The sequence below is a fragment of the Ovis canadensis genome, chromosome 1 (assembly GCF_042477335.2).
Source record: "Ovis canadensis isolate MfBH-ARS-UI-01 breed Bighorn chromosome 1, ARS-UI_OviCan_v2, whole genome shotgun sequence".
Lineage (NCBI taxonomy): Eukaryota > Metazoa > Chordata > Mammalia > Artiodactyla > Bovidae > Ovis > Ovis canadensis.
Genome location: NC_091245.1, coordinates 218,920,559 through 218,942,118, shown reverse-complemented (window position 1 = coordinate 218,942,118; position 21,560 = coordinate 218,920,559). Strand labels below are relative to the sequence as shown.

General features: G+C 38.9%; 1 protein-coding gene across 19 annotated transcripts in view; it reads right to left on the bottom strand.

The window, feature by feature from the left end:
• The window catches only part of PLD1 (phospholipase D1), a 284,818-nt gene that overhangs the window by 129,001 nt on the left and 134,257 nt on the right, over positions 1 to 21,560 (bottom strand). For 12 of the 19 annotated variants that reach the window (XR_011250438.1, XR_011250462.1, XM_069560117.1 and 9 more), the window contains 5 exons: positions 17,110 to 17,191; positions 9,180 to 9,290; positions 6,932 to 7,132; positions 5,707 to 5,920; positions 4,994 to 5,107 (listed from right to left, as the gene is read on the bottom strand). Coding sequence is in view for 16 of the 19 variants with exons in the window: in XM_069560117.1 (XP_069416218.1) it covers positions 4,994 to 5,107; positions 5,707 to 5,920; positions 6,932 to 7,132; positions 9,180 to 9,290; positions 17,110 to 17,191 (722 nt within the window). In the remaining 3 variants the exon portion in view is untranslated. The remainder of the gene's footprint in view (positions 1 to 4,993; positions 5,108 to 5,706; positions 5,921 to 6,931; positions 7,133 to 9,179; positions 9,291 to 17,109; positions 17,192 to 21,560) is intronic. The other 7 variants (XR_011250449.1, XM_069560124.1, XM_069560132.1 and 4 more) reach the window with 1 other exon arrangement.

Sequence of the window (21,560 nt, the reverse complement as noted above, 5' to 3'; positions counted from 1 at the left end):
TTATTTAAAAGCCTTCTAGGATGACCTGCCTACAAGGGGGTCAAATCCTCAGGGTTTAGTGTGCAGAGGCAGTTCTTAAACTGCTGCCAATCTCTCTTTCTCATCTTCTTTTTCCCCATACAACCCAGGCCCCAGGCACACCACTGTTCTCACTGATTGTGACAGGCCTTATCTGTCATGCAGCCGGTACATGATTCCTTCAGACTGGAATGTTCTTCCCACCCTCTTGGTTTGACCTCCTCCTCATCCTTCAAGAGCCACGTTAGCTGTCACCTGTCCTAGAGACACTCCCCATAACCCAGCAGGGAGAGGCTGTGGAATCATTCATAGTTGCACACCCCAGGGCCCTTGGCTCTGTGACTCATCTGTCCCTCCCTGTCCGCCACTCACTCATCTATAAACTCAGGGGTGGGGAGTGCATACCTTCAGTGCCTGGTGTAGCTCCTGGCATTCAGTAGGCAATCAATAATAATTGCAGAGTGAAGAATTTTAAACAATCACTATGCACTCTGCTAGTGAAAGTGAAGTTGCTCAGTCATGTCTGATTCTTTGCGATCCCATGGACTGTAGCCACCAGGCTCCTCAGTCCATGGGATTTCCCAGACAAGAATAGTAGAGTGGGTTGCCATTTCCTTCTCCAGGGGATCTTCCCGACCCAGGGATCAAACCCGGGTCTCCTGCATTGCAGGCAGACGCTTTAACCTTTGAGCCACCAGGGAAGGAATAATCTGCTAGTATTCTATCTCAAACTGAATAATTAATCTCCAAAGAAAAATGTCTTGAAGTGCTAACAATGAACAAAACTATATAATATTAAAAATTAGAATTCTATTCATTTCTCCCAGTGATTTATTTTCCTTTTCTCTGAAACTGAAAGGCCAAAGTACTGATAGGTCTATTTGCTCACCTGTAGGCTCTTTATAGGAAGCATGGCACTTTATTAAAAAAAAAAAATTAAAAATGGGAATAAAGAGAAGATAAATAGCAGGTCAATTCCAAAGTAAAATTTAAAAATATATATAAAATTTGTTTTCATCAGTTGAGAAACTTTGGGCTAAATGTTTACATATATACACATATACTTGTTTAAAAATTAACTTTCATCTAATAATCTGTTTTGACAAGAAAAACAAAGTAAATTCTTAGTCTCAGAAAATGATCTTGGTGCTAATTGAATTCAGTCTGCTCATAATTCAAATTTGGTTTTGGTCATGGCCCACACCAGTGCAAATTAATCAGGGTCCTCTTCAGAACCAGTGAAATATTAAGGTTAAACAGAACCAAATCTTGTCAGTAGCATATTTCCCCTGCTGAATCACTAAGGCACTAAGTTAGCAAAATATTTAATCCCAACACTTCTCTACTATTTAATAAATAATAAGCTCTTTGAGAGCAAAAATAAGTGTTATACAATTTACCATTGCATCCCTGAGAATGGAATTGAGAAATGACTTAACTTGCTATTCATTCTCCCTTATGATTAAATATCTGAGTGTGAAACATTTGCCTCAGCTAAATGACAAGCATTATCTACCCCATTAGTCATCTATTAAATCATGCTTAACCAGAAATCATCAGCAAACAATTACTGAATATAAAAAGAATAAAATTCAACCCTTTTAAAATGACTGTATCAAGGAAACAATGTGTTTGACATTCTCCCTCGTGCAACATAATTTTGAGAGGGGAAAAAAAAAAAGTCTTGAGGATGGCTGACTGATTTTGGATTAAAGTATATACTATAGAAATCTATCATAGTTACTAATCATATTTAAGATGAGCTGATTTTACTCCACTTTTTTCTACTTAGAAACATGCAATGATCTTGTATGCACACTCTACTGATTTCTACACATCACCAGTAAGGTTCACTCGGAACCCCATTCAGTGCGGCCTTTTGCACTCAAGTGAAACATTGCAGAGAAGCTAACCCAGTTCATACTTTTAGGAAGGGAAGCTATTAACTCAAGCAAACATTCAGTTTCAAACTTATGATGAAGAGTCACTCTATGCTTAATTTGGGTTTCTAGTCCCAGAATTAAGACCATACAGTTTAAGTCATTACATGATTTAAATGTAGGGCTATGCTCTTTAAATTTCCTTCTCCATTAATAGTAGAACCTTACTTTTTTTCCCCCCAAAACAAATTCACATGGCAGTCCAATATATAAAACAATGTAAGCGGGATTTTTCTGGTTGAAGCAGGTAGCAATTAAGGTAGGAGGGGCCCAGGTCTTCAGTAGTATCCTCAAAACTCCCCGAGAAACACCAGGATTTAAGGAACAGACTCGGTAAAGCACTGTTCCAGAAGAACTCAACTATTCTTTGGCTTTGGTTTTTAAGTAAGTGAACTCTTTTTCATATTAAAAAGCTAACATGGTAAATTAACACAGTTAATGGAAAGAGTCCTCTCGGTCCCCCACATCCCGTGTCCAGCGCATCAGCCGTGCCGTCACCTCTACTTCAGGATGGTTTCAGTACCTGCCTGGTCACGATCTGCCACCTCTGTCTGCTCTGAAGAATAAGCTTGTAAAAAATGTTTGTTAGGTCTTGTCTGGCCTTTGCTCAAGACCAGCTGATGACTTCCTTTTTCTACTCAAAGTATAAGGCAAAATTCTATAACCTACTCAATCCTGTCCAACTTTGCTCCTATCATTATCCCCCGCCCTCCCAACTTCAGCCATGCCTGGAAGTCACCTATCCCGTCCTTTCTCACAGTCTACACTGGCTGGTCTCCCTCCCTTATCCTACTTCTCTCCTTTCGGATCTTTGTCGAAGACTCATCTCAGTGGAAAAGCATTCTCTGACTCCCTCCTCATATAAAATAATCACTCCTTCCCTCTGCCCTTTCTCTCTTCCCCTGCTCTATTATTCTGCGAGATAATTCATACCACCTGACACATTGTTTGATGGTCTATTTCTATTTACAATCCCCATCCTCACTTTCCAACTAGATAACTGAATTTCATTTATGTTGTTCATCCCATCCCTAGTACCCAGAACAATCAATGATTGACATATTACAGGAGTTCAGTAAGTACTTATTTAATAAACAAATGAGTCATACATATTTAGTTTTGTACTCCCACTTACAATTTTTAATGATTGTGCAATTCCATCAAGGGAATGGATTGCTCATTATGTCCTAGAACCATCCTCCATCCTCTCTTGGATATTTAGGGTGTTTACTTCCCCCCCTCCCCTCTCTCCCTTAAAAAACAAAAACAAACAAACAAAAAAAAACGACGACACTGCACTGGATCTGTATCCAGTTTATTAAAGAGAGGATTTCCATCAACACCTAAAAACAACCATATTGCTGTCCCCAGCTCATGACTGTGGGACTCACCCCCTCAGTCTATTACCAGCCTGAATTACTTAAAATATTCTGCACTCAGCTTGCATCTTCCTTTCCACTTGCCTCCAATCCTGTTGTCAGCAATACTAACATTTAGTCCCCTCATTGCTCCATCTTAACTTCAGTCCTAACATAGCAAAGCCACATGCTGGAATTACAAAGCAAAATCTGGACCTATTTGTAACCCTTATCTTCAAAGTCTGCCCCTGACCTGGCTCTCTGGACTTCCCAGTGCCCTGTCTCAGGGCTATGCCGCTCTACGGAACACAGGAGTTACTGTGAGCTCTCCCCGAATCCACATAAGCATCAAGGGCTAGCTATATGCTAAACAGACAAAATGTCTCCCCATGTATGCCCTTCTCCATATTTTAATGGTATCAGTGTTGTTGAGATTTATGAATGCATATGGATTTAACAGTTACATAGGTGCTTTAGTTCACTATAAATAGTCGATCACTTTAAAAATTGCTGGGTCCCCAGGCTAAAGAATGCTGGAACCACTGCCCAAGGTCCAGCCTAGTGTTCAGGGTCATTAGCCCCTACTCGGAGAAGGCAATGGCATCCCACTCCAGTACTCTTGCCTGGAAAATCCCATGGATGGAGGAGCCTGGTGGGCTGTAGTCCACGGGGTCGCTAAGAGTCGGACACAACTGAGCAACTTCACTTTCACTTTTCACTTTCAGGCATTGGAGAAGGAAATGGCAACCCACCCCAGTGTTCTTGCCTGGAGAATCCCAGGGACGGGGGAGCCTGATGGGCTGCCGTCTATGGCGTCACACAGAGTCAGACACGACTGAAGCGATTTAGCAGCAGCAGCAGCAGCCCCTAACAGCCACAAATGACTCACATACAGCCCTGCTTGCTGGGCTCCATCTCAGTCATCTCCTAAACAGTACACAGAACTGTGGCCTTGAGAATTTAGCCAAAAGGTCCTGCTTCGGTCATCTGCATTTCTGCTAAATCACAAATCTGATTCCTGACTTCTAGGAGGCTGAGAAAATGGAACTTCACTGGGCACATCACTTATCATCTCTAAACCTTCATTTGTAAAAAGAAGATAACACTATTATAACCAAGCACCACCAGTGTTCCCGGCAGTGAGGGGCAGAGTCTGCACACGATAAAAGCTAGCTTACATTTTACTGTGGTTGCTATTTACTATGATGACTGTGTGTATGCATGCTAAGTCGCTTCAGTGGTGTCCAATTCTTTGTGACCCCCTGGACTGTAGCCTGCCAGACCTCTCTATCCATGGGATTCTCCAGGCAAGAATACTGGAGTGGGTTGCCATACTCTCCTCCAGGGGATCTTCCCAACCCAGGGATCAAACCCGCATCTCTTATGTCTTCTGCATGGGCAGGCGGGTTCTTTACCACTAGAGTCACCTGGGACGCCCATTATTTGTCCCTATATCTGATCTGTTGCCAAATCCCTCTTCATTCCCACCACATTTTAGGCCCTGATTAATTTATTTGAGTACCTCGTTCTTACAAAAGCTTATCAGATCATCACTTCTAATAATACGTGCAGGGTAAAAGCTGTGAGAACAGAGAGGCAATCCAGAAATACAGTCACTCTGCTCATGCAGCAAAAGCCGAAGCCTATGGAGATTCTGGCACTTCACACACCACTTACCAATGTTAGGTCTAGTAAGCCCCTGCTCAGACTCACTGGAAGAGCGAAAGAGTTTCCAGTGGGGTTTTAAACCATGGATTAAATTCTGACGACTCCTACAGTGATTACAATAACCTGGAGAAAGTTAAGAGTTCTTTTTTTACAAAGATATATATATATATATATATGTAAATATATACACACATATATGAAGTTTTCTAAACTGGAAAGCAGGTTCAATCACTTTTAAAAGTAGGCAAGGCTATAAAATCAGTCACAAATTCTGTGTCACAGAAACTGTAGTTTTAAAGACAAATCTGAAAAGAATAGTAAATGTACAAAATGTAGAAAATCTGATGTTTGAGGACAAAAGCTTGATGTATTTCTGGACAGGAAGAGATATGCAATCTCTGCTATGATGTTTATAAAGTACACCTAATACTTTTCCTTCATAATTTGGTATTAGTTTAGAAATGCGTAGCCACTCTGTGACCATTAGAAGCATCAATTGTCAGTGTTATGAGTACTGATGTGAATAAAACAATAAATCTCCTCTACAATGAGTCAAACAGAGCCCCAAAATCGTATAAGATTGAATAGGATGATATAATGACGTTTAAACATTGCTTGCTTTACTCCATGTTAGGTATAATGGTTCTGCAAACAGGTGTCCCGTGTCTGGCTATGAAGGAATAGAGTCGTCGAGATAAACTCCAGGGCAGACTGTGACTTACTGGAGGCACTGTCAATGCTGCTGATGCTGTCTGTGTCGTGCAGGTGGTGTCTGTGCAGCTGCCTGTAGAGACTGAATTTGGAGAACTTTCTGGGCTTTCCTATTCCTTTCAGTTTTGAATTTGCATCATCAGGAGGGTTCAGGATGGGCAGATCTTTATCAGATTCGTTTTTATCTTTGAGGCGTAAGGATTCCATAGACTCTGTTGTTTCAGCCTGAGAAAATTATTAAAAAAAAGAGAGAGAAATGAAAAGAAACTGCATAATATATGCTGCAATGTGGTCTTTTAATTCCAGTTTAAAGTTTACACGTGTTGCTGGCTCCCTACAAGACACACAATAATGTGCGTGAGGTCACATGCAGGGCAGTGGGGGGATTTTTGTGAGCTGTTTAAACACTTTCAAAGGGACACCAGGAAGTCCATTACAGTTCCTCTTTCACTGCATCAAATTCTTGCAATTTTATGCCAATTAACCTTTCAGTTTCAGATATAATTACATGAGTTACACTCACTGTTGAGGTACTGAACTTCCTCTGATAAACATTAAGTAAGTGATGATTTTTCTGTCAATTATTTTCCCCATTACCTTTCCACTAAATCTCTATTTTCCTAGGAAAGTCACCAACATATACAGCAGAAAAATAAGATGGAGGCCATCAAATTTTTAATAAGTGTATTGATATTTTGGCAACCATCTATCTGAGTTGAAATAATAACTACACGAATATAGGCGTACAGAGATTTTGGCAGTTCTTGATTTGAAAGGTACGTTGAGGAGTTATTAACCTCCTGCTTTCAAACAGAATTCTCTAAATGTCTCCAGACTGACTTATCTTATTTTCATATGTCTGTAAGAAAGAACATTTCAAAAACCTTGGCAGCAACTTGTAATAAGGCTGCTTACTTGAAGTCCAATTGTGCTGCACATTTTTATGAACCTTTTTCCCCCAAATAGGAATTAAATCTTTAATTTAAATGGAAACCCAAGGAACTGACTATGAGATAGCAAATGTTTTATGGAATCTATTTAGTTTTCTTACAAGACAAGAAACTGAGACTAACAGACTCCTTAGGTGGTATTTGAAACCAGGTCTATGTTGGACTCAACTATCCAGGAATGTTCCTCCTTTCATTCAACCCATCAGCCAACCAATCATGTTTCTGATACACATTTATACAAACTGTGTCCCTTTTATGCAGTTCCATAAAGATGAAATCTACTAACTGTGAGGGAACCCAGAGATGGTCCCCCGATGACGCGCTTCACGCTGCCCACATCCGTGAGTCTGTGTTCGTTGTCATCCCACCTCCCGTAAGCCAGGTCAATCCCACCCACAAAGGCCACTGACTGGTCGATGATGACGAGTTTCTCATGATGAGCCCACAGGTATACGCTGGACGACACATGATCCGGGTGCCTCATCACCTTGAGAGGAAAAGACCCACACATGTAGTATGCTTTCTAAAATGCCTTTCATACTATAACAAAATAGGTCTGTTCATACCCTTGAAGAGCATTTCCTACAATTCAAATACTAAAATGTGCTATCTATACATTGAAGGGAATCCCCAAACTTCTAATTTTATCCTCCGTATTTACCAAAGGAAGATCCTTGGTTACTTTTCAAGACTCCCCTGCCCATTCTGGACCCCCCACACTTGTGGGGAGCTACCATTCAGCTTGAAATTTGGCCACATATTTCAATAAAGGTCAGCTCAGTGGGATAGCAGATTCCCTTCCCTCCACCAAAGGATTACGTTGTCTGTGGTATTACTTAAAAAACACTGAAACTTTTGAACCAGCATCTATCTGTGACAAAAATTACTAAGTGTATTGATATTTTAGCAGTCATTGAGTTGACGTAGTAAGTATATGATATAGGGATATAGATGTTTTGGCAGCTCTTGATTTTAAAGGTACTTTGAGAAGTTATTAATCTCCTGCTTTCAAGTAGAATTCTCTCTAAATGATCCCAGACTGACCTATTTTTGTATGTCTTTAAGTGGAAACATATCAAAAACTTTGAAGATAATTTTACTGTTTAACAACATTTTTTCATTGTGGTGAAATACACCTAACATAATATTTACGGTTTTAACTTTTTTTATGTGTACAGTGTAGTGGTATTAAACATATTCATATTGTACAACCATCTCCAGAACTTTTCATTCTGCAAACTGAAACTCTACACTCATTACCAATAAAGCCCCATTCCCTCTTCCCCCAAACTCTAGCAACTACCATCTACTTTTTATCTCTGTGAATTTGACTACTGTAGGTACCTCATGTAAAAGGAATCTATCTTTTTATGACTGGCTTATTTCACCTAGAATAATGTCTTCAAGGTTCACCCACATGATTTAAGATATGTCAGAATTTCCTTACTTTTAAAGACTGAATAATATTCCATTACATGTATATGCCAATTCATTAGTGAGAGTGTGATATTAAAGTGTCCAACTGTTATAGAACTGCTTTATTTCATTCTTTGATTTTGCCCATATTTGCATAATATATTTTGACAGTCATTATTAGGTCTGTAAATGCTTATATTTTCCTGCTGCACTGAAACTTTTATTAATATATAATATCCTTCTTTGTCTACTGTAAGCTTTTTTGATTTAAAGTCTATTTTGACCCATATTAGTATAGTCATTTCTGCCTTTTTTTGGTTATTATTTACATGGACTACCTTCTTTTAATCAAGAAAAATATATAATCATTATATACTTTAAGCCTACTGAAGATTTATTATTGTCTTGAAATATCTCAATAACTGGGCAATATTTACTGATAGGCTTGTCCTTGGTAAAATATCAAATGGCTTTTTTCAAATTGTTTATCATGTTTATTCACGTTAGTAGCACTTTCTACTAAGAGCTTTTTAAGGAAAGCGCTTTAAATTCTAAAGGAGCTCTTTTTGTGTCTATCAGTATTCAAGGGATGTCCCAGGGAGCTCACATCTAAGAGGTTTCAGGATAACCTTAATGAAGAGTATGGAAACTTGATGGGACTCTTGAATATTAAAACAACTCTAGGAATAATGTTCTTGGCTAAATGATCAGGGTAAAAGAAGCAGAAATGAGAACTTTGACGATCCCATCAAAATCAGAAATATAAGAAAGTATGTGTGCTCAGCTGTGTCTGACTCTTTGCAGCCCCATGGATTATAGACCACCCGGCTCCTCTGTCCATGGAATTTTCCAGGCAAGAATACTGGAGTGGGTTGACATTTCCTACTCCAGGAGATCTTCCTGACGCAGGGATTGAACCCGCGTCTCTTGCATCTCCTGCACTGGCAGGTGGATTCTTTACCACTAGCGCCACCTGGGAAGCCCATAAAGTTCATAGTACTATTTACTCAAAATATACATGAGGGAATTCCAAAGACTGCCACTGCTCAAAGCAAAACATATCTGAAAACCGTAGAATAATAAAGAAGAAACATTTTTCAGCAAGATGACCCAAATACCTTTATGTTGGGGTGTAGACGCATCAGAGTCCTCTTGCTGTATTCACTATTGATTCCAAGGGCAAGTTCCACCTCTTTGTAGAGCATAACAAAGATTCTTACCCCTTGTTGCTGTCACAAGAGAAAAACACAGGGAAAAATAAGAACTTCTGGAAGTATGCTACGATTTTCTTTTTCTTCCTCCTTTCTGGGCATTGTATTTTCTAAAAACTTCTTCTATAAACAAGTATAAAAAAATATTTAATGAAAACTGCCACAGAAGGAGCTGAAATGTGTAGATTAAGACACAGATATAAAAAATAAAAAGCTACCACCTTTCCATTCTATGCATACTGAGTCAATAATTGACTAATTACAACCAGAATGTTGAAACTGCAACTTTAAATACTAAAAATGTCTGATAGTCTTACACCTTTGAACACCTCCAAATACTTGACATTAGAGGAAAGTTTTGATCTGATTCATTGTTACAGAATTAGGGTCTTCTTTTTGTTTTTATCATACCACAATGAGTTGAAATAACAGTGTTTTTTAACACTCTGATGATAAAATATGCTAAACATGCCTTAAATGTTTTTGGGGATATTTTCATAGATTTTTTCTTTATTAAAAATTATTTCAGTGGAAAAACATTTCTCACTCTTCAGAAATGAATGTGTTGGTTCACACTCTTCACCCATAACTAAATCATTAAGGCCTATTTCACCACTGAAATGACTTCTTCAGAAGTCAGCTTCTCTAACAATCAAAAACCCCTGAGTTTTAGCAGCAGCCCACAAATTAACATTGATCTGTCCCTAGACCTTGGACCTAAAGGAAAATAGACAAAGCCATTGTGAAGGTCATACTGAATCAAAAGTGACTCATAAACTTTAATATGCTATATAAATAATATCTGTCATTAATATTAACCATCAAAAAGAATGTCCAACAGCTGGTAGTACAGGAAAGTACCATTATTTTTCTCTCTTAGTTCTGGGTAGTGAGTGACAAGGTCTTGGCTTATGGTTAATTTTGCTTGACACTTGAATGTTCTCCCCTCTCCTCGTCCTCTTATATGGTTCCCCCATTAACACACAGCTCCTCCAAGAAACTCTGTATTGTTTATCCTCATTTCTTATGTCATTTTTTTACTTTTTAGGTTTGCATCCTCAGTATTGCTGTGTAGTTTGCAGCACTGAATTTGCACTTTATATACCCAGCAGCTCTGAAACCGTTCTGGATGATTTCTGAAACCATATACAGGATACTGTAGCTACACATAGACATTTAATATCCTACAGATTTAAAGGCAAGAAGTTTTCCATAATCTTTTCTAGAGTATTAGAGATACAAGTGTATCTAATAAACTATAGTGATGAATAATAATTTTGTTATAGTTTGAATATCAGTTCAGTTCAGTCGCTCAGTCGTGTCTGACTCTTTGTGACCCCATGAATCACAGCACGCCAGGCCTCCTTGTCCATCACCAACATGAGTTCACCCAAACCCATGTGCATTGAGTCATTGTTGCCATCCAGCCATCTCATCCTCTGTCGTCCCCTTCTCCTCCTGCCCCCAATCCCTCCCAGCATCAGGTTCTTTTCCAATGAGTCAGCTCTTCACATGAGGTAGCCACAGTATTGGAGTTTCAGCCTCAGCATCAGTCCTTCCAATGAACACCCAGGACTGGTCTCCTTTAGGATGGACTGGTTGGATCTCCTTGCAGTCCAAGGGACTCTCAAGAGTCTTCTCCAGCACCACAGTTCAAAAGCATCAATTCTTAATCCATGGTAATTAGGCATTGTTCATAAGGACATTCGAGTCACAAATTTAAGAAGACTTACTGGATTGAACACGTCAAATTTATAACAACTGGACATTTTTTCAATGTTACAAAAATGTGAAAAAAACATAGGAGTTAACATTTTTAGTCTGCAAGATATAAAACCTTGGAGTAAACAAAACATGTTTACAATTCCCTAGTGTTGCTCTGCCAATACCAAGGAGCATATTTTAGCCCCTAAATCCTTTAGAATAACACATCACTTCAAGAAACTAACTTTGTCTTACTTGGTGTTAGTAATATCTGAAAAGTGTCGTATTTCTGAAGGGATACACCTGATTTACATTCTGGACTGCATTAAGGAAACCTGAGTACTAGCAGAAGACCCATTCTTGCTCTGAAAAAAACAGGATTAAAATACATATGTCATTTTATTTCTCTGGTTAACAACTGACTTTTGGAACTTGCTTATCATTTATACATTATGCAACTATTATTGTAATCAAGTACGAAAGTACAGCAGAGAAGGCAATGGCACCCCACTCCAGTACTCTTGCCTGAAAAATCCCATGGGCAGAGGAGCCTGGTAGGCTGCAGTCCATGGGGTCGCTAAGAGTCGGACACGACTGAGCGACTTCACTTTCACTTTTCACTTTCATGCATTGGAGAAGGAAATGGCAATCCACTCCAGTGTTCTTGCCTGGAGAATCCCAGGGACGCCGGAGCCTGGTGGGCTGCTGTCTATGGGGTCGCACAGAGTCGGACACGACTGAATCGACTTAGCAGCAGCATGAAAGTACAGACTTGAGTAAAGAAATAAGGAAGTGAAAGGATTAATTCATTAAAGGCAGGAAGTGAACAGATTAATTTCCAATGATCTGGTCAGTGAGTGCTCTAAATGAAAACTAGAACATTATTTTATTTTTGTCTTCTACTCTTTAGATTTACTTTTCTATTTAAATATTTTAGGATTCAGCAATGAGTAACAGTTTAAAAAATCGCCTCCCACTGAATGATGCAATATAAAGTTTAAAACCCCCAATTTCAACCTAAAGTAAAGAACATTACACCTGACATCTCTCATCACAGTTCATTTGTTTTAAAATGGATGATATTTTACTTCTTAGGCTTGTGAGATTATTACTCAAGAAGGACAGTAGTTGCAAATTAGGAACTGGAGTGAATCTTATAATTTTCCATTTATCTGCATAACGAATGGATTTTTTAAATAATAGAGATGCTGGCACTAATGGATTATAGTATTGATATTATCCTCCATCTACCAATACCTGACATTTTCTTCTTTACTGTGTCTTTCCTCATTGAAATAAATTAACCTATAGGAAATAGGATACAGACTTTTAAATCATTCTAGCTTAACAACTAAAAAGGAAATGACTAATAAGGAAGTAATTAAATATAAATAGTTCATTTTTATGCAGTCTTGTTTACAGTTGTTTACTTACACCACGCCCACAATAAGCAGTTGATTAGTGACAATATTCTTGTGATAATAAGGAAATAAATTCCTCTTCTTTTGGTCAAGGCATTACAAACTATCATAAACTCTCAGCTATAAAGGGCAAAGCCAAATATATCCCCTTGGAATGAAGGCATTTGGTGGGTCCTAATAGTGCAGACTAATACAAAATATGGGAATATTTGCACATAGTGAAAGCCAAATCAGAAATAAAAGGACTGATGTTAATTCTGTAATTAAAAAAAACACTTTTGAAGAATCTGATGTTTTATCAAAGCCTTTCAGTGACTCTAGGGGAAATTACCCTTTGCTCAGAAGAAAAGTATTAATAGGACAAGTAGGAAAACAGATGGCCCTGGACTTGACTGTGTTTCTTACATTTCTATGTTATATTATTTATCTTTGCTGAAGTCAGCTAACCCAAGGATTCCACACAATAAACTTTATGACACATGACTTTAGAAAGATAAAAGTTCTATCCTCTTTTCTAATTCATTTTTAATCAAGTAGAACAGATACAATACTATAAACAGTATGAACTTTTAGGTGTTTTACACATACAAATGCATATGAAGAAAATGAAAAATAAAAAATGTTTATAGTTGAAATCAAGAGACTTTGTTTCTGAGCCAGCTTTTTCTCTGATTGTCCAAAGCACAGTGGTCAAAATATTTTCTAAATGTAGTAAAGTTGGTTCACTGACTAAAGACAGCTTAGCTAACATACCCCCAGAATAATCACTAATTTTATCACCTGTCAAGGACGTTCCTGGGGAGTAGCAAGGCAGGGATGGATAGTTTGTAATATTTTAAGAAAATGAAAAGTAAAGGATAAAAAGGAATCATATCCTCACCATTGAAATGCAAGCAGCACTGGTAGGTAACAGCGCTAGTGCTCATAAGCCTTTCTCTTTCTTTCCAAGGCAATTTTGTTTAAAGCACAGTCCTTAAGGTTGAAGATCCCTTCCCTCCTTCCCTATTTCACCCTTCTGGCCCACTATTTTGATAAGATTCTCTTTGATTTTTCTGTTGAGTGATGTGATTATTCACCTCATTTGATGAACGTGGACATCCTTCCCTGCTTTTGGTCCCTGATTGCAACTTTAGAATGTGCTCTGCAGTCCAGGACAGAAAGAAACTAACTTGATGACAAAATCCCCCTGAGAACTAAGGTTCTATAGTTCTCCAGATTGCTGCACTTGAAGAATCTTCTGGTGCAGTTCTCATCAGAAATGTCACGTATTTCTATGGTTAAAATATACAAACTGGATACAGGGATGCAGTTACCCATAAGCATCATGCAATTTATCTTACCTCCAGTACAATAAATTCAAACCTGTACAAACCCTGGGATGCTGCTTTGAGTTGTAAACAGTCTGTCTCTCAACATCAGTTTAAATTTTTTAAATGATGACAGGGGATAACAGAAGACCAAAGAAACAGGAAATATCAACTTGGTTACTACCAGAGAATATTGTATTTTTCCCCTCAGAAACAGCCATTAAAAAAGATGTTTGCCTATTGTTGGCTATAAGGTAGAGACACTAAATTTCTCCCCAAAGAACTACAGAATCAGATAGGAGAAAAAAAGGAATTCATTTCATTCAACCTTATGGACCTCTGGGATCCATTAATGCAAGAATAAATGCTATTTCAACCCAGTACTTTGTGAAGCTAGTGGCTTTCAGAAACTAAATTATGTATGTAAAGCAGTGTTTATGAGCATATGAAATATCAATTTGGAACGATCTGAGTGTTAAAAATTTAATAATATGGTATAGCTGGATTAGAGAAGAGAAATTCTATTAAATGTACCACTGAGAAATTAATATTTAATAGTATTACTCTTTCCTTAGGAGATTCAAAAAATCATTACATGTAATTTAAAAATTACATGTTTCAAAAAAGCAGATGAAATTGAAACAAAGCACCATTATCAGTCAATAATATTTATTTGGCCATGGTATTTACCTGATACCTCACAGGGTTCATGGGCCATAAAAGCAAAGAGAAATCACACAGTGGTAGAAGAGGGACCTGGACAGGTACGCTGAGGGGAATAAACACACACACACCAGCCAACATGGAGTGGAGGACCAGGCTTGCAGGATCTTTCTCCTGAACCCCGCTCTGGAAAAAAATTACTAGCTTTCTGGAGCATACTTAGGTGTCCTGCAGGTACCTCATAGTCGCATGATCTAAAATGTAGCTCTCTGACCCTGGGTTCTTCCCACTTCCTTCCTCTGCCAGATTCACCCTACCAAGACACCGTTTTGATCAGATCACCCTTCGTCCATCACACCTCCCACTGTTTTTCCATGAAGTTCAAACCACTGGCTTGGTTCCAAAGCCTCCCCATCCCAACTGCTTTTTCAGCTTGATGCTCCATCCTACATATGCTAACACTCATATGCCATCAACCTTGTCACCTCACTGTAATGGACAAGGACTTAGAATTCCTGCCTCCAGAATGTTTGCTCATCACAGTTCCTATACCTAGAAATCTCTTCTGTTAAAATTTTTGGCCCATCTTGAATGCTCTAAACCCTTCATGCTGTGAGGGGCTTCCACACCAGACCTACCCAATGCTCTCCCTCCTGCTTTGAATCTTGGCACTGACTCTGTACCCAGCTGACTTCTATATAGATCTTTAAGCTCCTTCAGGTCGAGAATCGTGTCTTTCATTTTTGCACATGCTCATATGATTAGCCAGTGCCCTAACGTAGCAGGCATTCAACAGAAACACGTCAGCTGAAACCTAAAAGAGTAAAGCATTTGATAAGCACGTGAAGGGAAGATTCACTGGTATGACTGATGACTGGAAGGGCAAAGCTGGAAAAATGGATTACAGTGGAATTTCTGGAGTTTATTTCTGGAGGAGAAATAGGAGAGGTGCTATTTCACAGAGAGAAACATGGAGAAAGTTATAGCCCATTCAATATGTAGAAAGACGTCTGGTAAGGCTAGGGCTGAGCCCAGGATGCGAGTCCTTCAGCAAGCCCTCCCAGGGGCAGGGATGGGGTCCTAGTCACACACATGACATCCTTAGTTATTAGCATAGGACCAGATGCAGAGGACACACTCAGTATCTGTATGCTGGATTATGTAATGAATATGCAAAGAATACATGTAAGACTAGAATTTCCAATTTTGTGAATGGAAGTCTATTGAGATAACACACAGACTGCCTAGAAAATGATGCTTTGGTAGAACATGTGTCGGAAATAAAGAAAATCAACTTCTTTTGCCTTTAACATCAGCAGTGAGGAGTGCCTATACCTACCCCTGGATATCCTAAACTAAATGCATGGGGAAAAGACATGGAAAAAAGGGGGAAAGGTGAGTGAGGAGAGGGGTATGGGAATGTAGAGGATGGGAAAAAAGAAATGAGTGATGGCTGTGAGAAATAGAAAATGCTGACCTCAATTACTCAGGATCTGCAAATTCTGCTTGAATGTTTAATTACAGAATTTAAAAAATTAAGACAGTTTCAAAGAATAGTAAAAAGGCTTTGCTGCTGTTATTTAGTCACTAAGTCAAGTCTGACTCTTTGTGACCCCCTGGACTGTAGCCCACCAGGCTCCTCTGTCCATGAGATTATCCAGGCAAGAATACTGGAGTAGGTTGCCATTTCCTTCTCCAGGAGATCTTCCTGACCCAGGGATTGAACCCATGTCTCCTGTATTGGCAGGCGAATTCTTTAACCACTTAGCCACCAGGGAAGCCCAATAAAAAGGCTGCTGCTGCAGCTAAGTCACTTCAGTCGTGCCCGACTAGCACTCCCTAATTTGGACATGATTAATAACAAAGTTAGATCCATCCTAATTCAACTTAATTTAACTTGAGGGTCAACCACATAAAAAGATTAATTGTTATTGTTTTCTGTTGTTTTAGTCACTAACTCGTGTCCAAGTCTTTCATGTCCCCACGGACTGTAGCCTACAAGGTTCCTCTGTCCATGGAATTTCCTAGGCAAAAATACTGGAGAAGGGTGCCATTTTCTTCTCCAGGGGATCTTTCCAACCCAGAGATTGAACCCACGTCTCATGCACTGTAGGCAGATTCTTTATTGCTGAGCCACTGGGGAAGCCCAAAAATTCATTAGAAATATGAATGCAAAGTAGTCATTGGTGAGCCCATACTGCTTCAGTTATTTACTTTTTATAACAGAAAGAGCACAATCAATGCTCTCCCAGAATTTATAGCGTCAATTTACCATAAACTGTTTCCAAACTGGAACCAGTGGTTTTTTATGACCTTCCTTTGATATTCTTCAACATCCGCTTGACCCCATCTGACTGAAATTATTCTCAGATGACTTTGTCTTTTGCTCGAATGACAAATAATGAAAAAAATAAAATGCTATGTTTCATTTTATCATTCATTATTCAATGATGAAATTTCATTACAATTTTTGCTTATAAAATTAACTGCCCATAACTGATTATAAAACAAAAAGAATAGAGCTGCTAGTATAATTCATGCTGTGAATTAGGTGAAAATAGTTATGTTTCAACAGTAATGGGGAAAAAAATAACAAAATAAACTTGAAAATAGTAAGTATTCTATCTTTTGTCAAATTCTAAAGAAAAATGTTATAAGTGTATATGAAGGGCTTTTAAAAAAGGCATTACAGAGGCAATAAACATTTAAAAATTTATATCAGCATGTTAGTAAAGTACATACTGCTTTTCGCTTAAGAATGCAGTCCAACCTCCAACGATTTCCTTCAACCACCGGACGTTTCAGGAAGATTTCTGGACTCAACCTGAAATCACAAAACCAAGATTTCAAAAAACTAAAACAAAATATTCAGTTCTGATTGTGTCATAGGAAGCAATGGCAATTTTAGCCCAAATGCCATTATCATCCTCCACTGTGGCAAGTCACCCAAAGTTCTCTATGAGTCCATGTACGACTTCATACTGGAACAACAACCTTTATCCAAAAAAAAAGGCAGTCTCGATTTCTCTGTTACTCACATATCATACATACACACACTTGCAGATACTACTGATACTATTGATACTATTGCCCAACAACCATTGTCACCTTTTCCTTCCTTGGTATCAGGGCCTACCTCCCATGACTAAATGTGAATATTCTGAATAATTGCTTCGTCACTCTTGTGTTTAGCTCCAGTTTATAAAGTAACACAATCCTGCACAATGAGATATATGAGGAAGTACACAGACAATATCTGCTGGATCATAGAAAAAGCAAGAGAGTTTCAGAAAAACATCTATTTCTGCATTATTGACTATGCCAAAGCCTTTGACTGTGTGGATCACAATAAACTGTGGAAAATTCTGAGAGAGATGGGAATACCAAACCACCTGACCTGCCTCTTGAGAAATCTGTATGCAGGTCAGGAAGCAACAGTTAGAACTGGACATGGAACAACAGACTGGTTCCAAATAGGAAAAGGAGTACGTCAAGGCTGTATATTGTCACCCTGCTTATTTAACTTATATGCAGAGTACATTATGAGAAACGCTGGGCTGGAAGAAGCACAAACTGGAATCAAGATTGCCGGAAGAAATATCAATAAACTCAGATGTGCAGATGACACCACTCTTATGGCAGAAAGTGAAGAGGAACTAAAAAGCCTCTTGATGAAAGTGAAAGAAGAGAGTGAAAAAGTTGGCTTAAAGCTCAACATTCAGAAAACAAAGATCATGGCATCTGGTCCCATCACTTCACGGGAAATAGATGGGGAAACAGTGGAAACAGTGGCAGACTTTATTTTTTGGGCTCCAAAATCACTGCAGATGGTGATTGCAGCCATGGAATTAAAAGATGCTTACTCCTTGGAAGAAAAGTTATGACCAACCGAGATGGCATATTCAAAAGCAGAGACATTACTTTGCTGACTAAGGTCCGTCTAGCCAAGGCTATGGTTTTTCCTGTGGGCATGTATGGATGTGAGAGTTGGACTGTGAAGAAGGCTGAGTGCCAAAGAATTGATGCTTTTGAAGTGTGGTGTTGGAGAAGACTCTTGAGAGTCCCTTGGATTGCAAGGAGATCCAACCAGTCCATTCTGAAGGAGATCAGCCCTGGGATTTCTTTGGAAGGAATGATGCTAAAGCTGAAACTCCAGTACTTTGGCCAACTCATGCGAAGAGTTGACTCATTGGAAAAGACTCTGATGCTGGGAGGGATTGGGGGCAGGAGGAGAAGGGGCCGACAGAGGATGAGATGTCTGGATGGCATCACGGACTCGATGGACATGAGTCTGAGTGAATTCCGGGAGTTGGTGATAGACAGGGAGGCCTGGCATGCTGCGATTCATGGGGTCGCAAAGAGTCAGACACGACTGAGCAACTGAACTGAACTGAACCGAACACAGACAATGAGATGTATGAGGCAGTAAATAGAAAAAGTTCTTCCTCCAATGAAAGGAAGAGACACACGGGCACACACACAAAACCCCAGGGAAAGTGGCTCTGGGATGGATGCTGTATGGGGGCATGATGCTCAGATAGCTGCAGCCACACTGAAATTCTAAGGGCAAAGCCACAACCCTAATATCACTGGAGAACTTCACCAACTCTAGTACTGCCTAACTTAAATGACTTTTTTTTTAATGTGGACCATTATTAAAGTCTTTATTGAATGTGTTACCATATTGCTTCTGTTTTATGTTTTGGATTTTGGCCATGAGGCATGTGGAATCTGAGCTTCCTGACCAGACATTGAACCCACACCCCCTGCATTTTGGAAGGCAAAGTCCTAACCACTGGACCACCAGGGAAGTCCCTAGTACTGTCTAACTTTAGAATTCTCATTCAATGAGAGAAATAAATCCTAACTGTTTAAGTTACTTTCAGTTGAGTATTCTAACAACCCAGGCCAAAAGTGTTCTAATTGATAAACATGAACACTGACTTCCTATACCAAGGAGCAGTGTCCTTGGGAACCTGGGCTTTCCCAGCAGGGAAGAAGGCAGGCTTGCTAATAGGTAAGCTTTTCCCACTGTGAGAATGGACCCCTGGGTTCTTCGTAGTAGTGCCATGGGCAGAACAGTACAAGAGAGTCACTTTTTCCCTCAGGGTTAGGTTCAAAGTCATTGCCTGACTTAAACTGGTAAGTAGTGTGCTAAGCTGCTAAGTCACTTCAGTCGTGTCTGACTCTGTGCGACCCCATAGATGGCAGCCCACCAGGCTCCCCCGTCCCTGGGATTCTCCAGGCAAGAAGACTGGAGTGGGTTGCCATTTCCTTCTCCCATTTCTCTTCTGTAATGGGAAAAACAAACAAAAAAGCAATAAAGTTTCATCTGCTGAAATGCTAGACCTGGAGGAGCAGGGTAAACTGTTTAAGGAACAAAGTCTTACAGAACACTAGGGTGAAATAGTGCCTTGCCAGGGGGTCTTCGAAGCATGGGAAAACCACAGGGCTTTAAGGAGCTAAGGAGATTAAAAGAAATAATTTTACACTCTACTAAATTCAGTTAAAGAAAATAAAAATCCAGAGAAAAAGAATCTAAAAGAAACTTGCATTGGATAAGATAAATAAGAAAACAGATAATAGAGGGGTGTGCTACTGCTGCTAAGTCACTTCAGTCGTGTCCGACTCTGTGCGACCCCATAGACGGCAGCCCACCAGGCTCCCCCATCCCTGGGATTCTCCAGGCAAGAATACTGGAGTGGGTTGCCATTTCCTTCTCCAATGCACGAAAGTGAAAAGTCAAAGTGAAGTCGCTCAGTCGTGTCCGACCCTTCTCCATCCATGGGATCTTCCAGGCAAGAGTACTAGAGTGGGGTGCCATTGTGTATACAGTATAAATATTTACATATTTAGCTTAAAATAGGAAACAACTTGAACAAAAAATACAGCAACTGACAGGAAGAGATCTAAGATGAATTAAAAACAAATCTTTTTAAAATAGAAAAGTGTGTCACTGGGCACTGCTAGTTCACGGAAAGTAGGACATACCCAACAACATATATGTGGTTGCAATTTTCAATGCACACATTAATTATGGGCTCAGAGGGCTGCAGTGTGGGGGCCATTTTCAGGTCTATACTCTGCAATTAAGTCTTTATCATATTTTTTTTTAAATCTAAAAACACTGTGTACCCTGTATGCAGAAGATTCTACTAGATACTTTGGAGGATCTTAGGCAGGCTCTCAAGGAAATCTTGATTTTGAGCATAATGTATGAAAAGATAAAAATAGTCATGCTATGAAAAATGACAGTCATGCTATAAACAAATGGCAAGTACAGCACAGCTATGACTCACAAGCATCATTATGTCAGGATCTTAACTAAGTAATTATTAGCTAAGCAAAATTCAAAAGAATTGTGTAATACTACATTTCATTAGGTTTTGGACAACAGTGAATGTAAGATGCATATTACTATGTGTACCAGTAAGAAAGAAAAAATGATGACATCTATAAGATGTTAATGAGTGTGAGATGCATTCCAAATTCAGAGATGTTAAAAAGTACTTCTTAGTAAAGGCTCTTCTTAGAAGATTTTATAGCTTTAAATGCTCATATGAGAAAGAAAATGTTTAAAATAAATCATCAGAACGTTCATCTTAAGAAAATAGAAAAGAGAATAAATTAAGAAAAAGTAAGAAGAATGGGAATAATAGATAAGAATAGACCTTAATGCAACATAAAGCAGAAAAACAATAAACTCAATAAAACCAAAATCTAATTCTTTGAAAGATTAATAAAACTGACAAACTGGCTAGATTAAAAAAGAAAAAGGGAGTTGATTATTTTGTGGGAAGAAATAGTACCAATTCTACCAAGATTCACTTGGGAAACAAAGGCAGGGAAAACATGTACTTACTCATATAATAAGGCTAGCATTATCCTAATATGAAAACCAAAAAGAAAATCTAAGAAAAGAAAATATTAAGTACAATATCCCTAATGATCACAGAGATAAAAATCTCTACCAAAGCTTCATAACTTATAAAAAGGATCATGACAAAATGGGGTTATTCCTAAGAATGCAAGGTTGGTTAAGCTTTTCATTTAACACTGAGAACAAGAAAGATGTCCATTCTCACTACTTTGATTCAACATTTTACTGACGATGCTAGCCAAGACAATAAGGAAAAAGAAAGGAAGGAAGAGAAAAAATAAATACAAAACATACAGATTATAAAGGAAAAAGG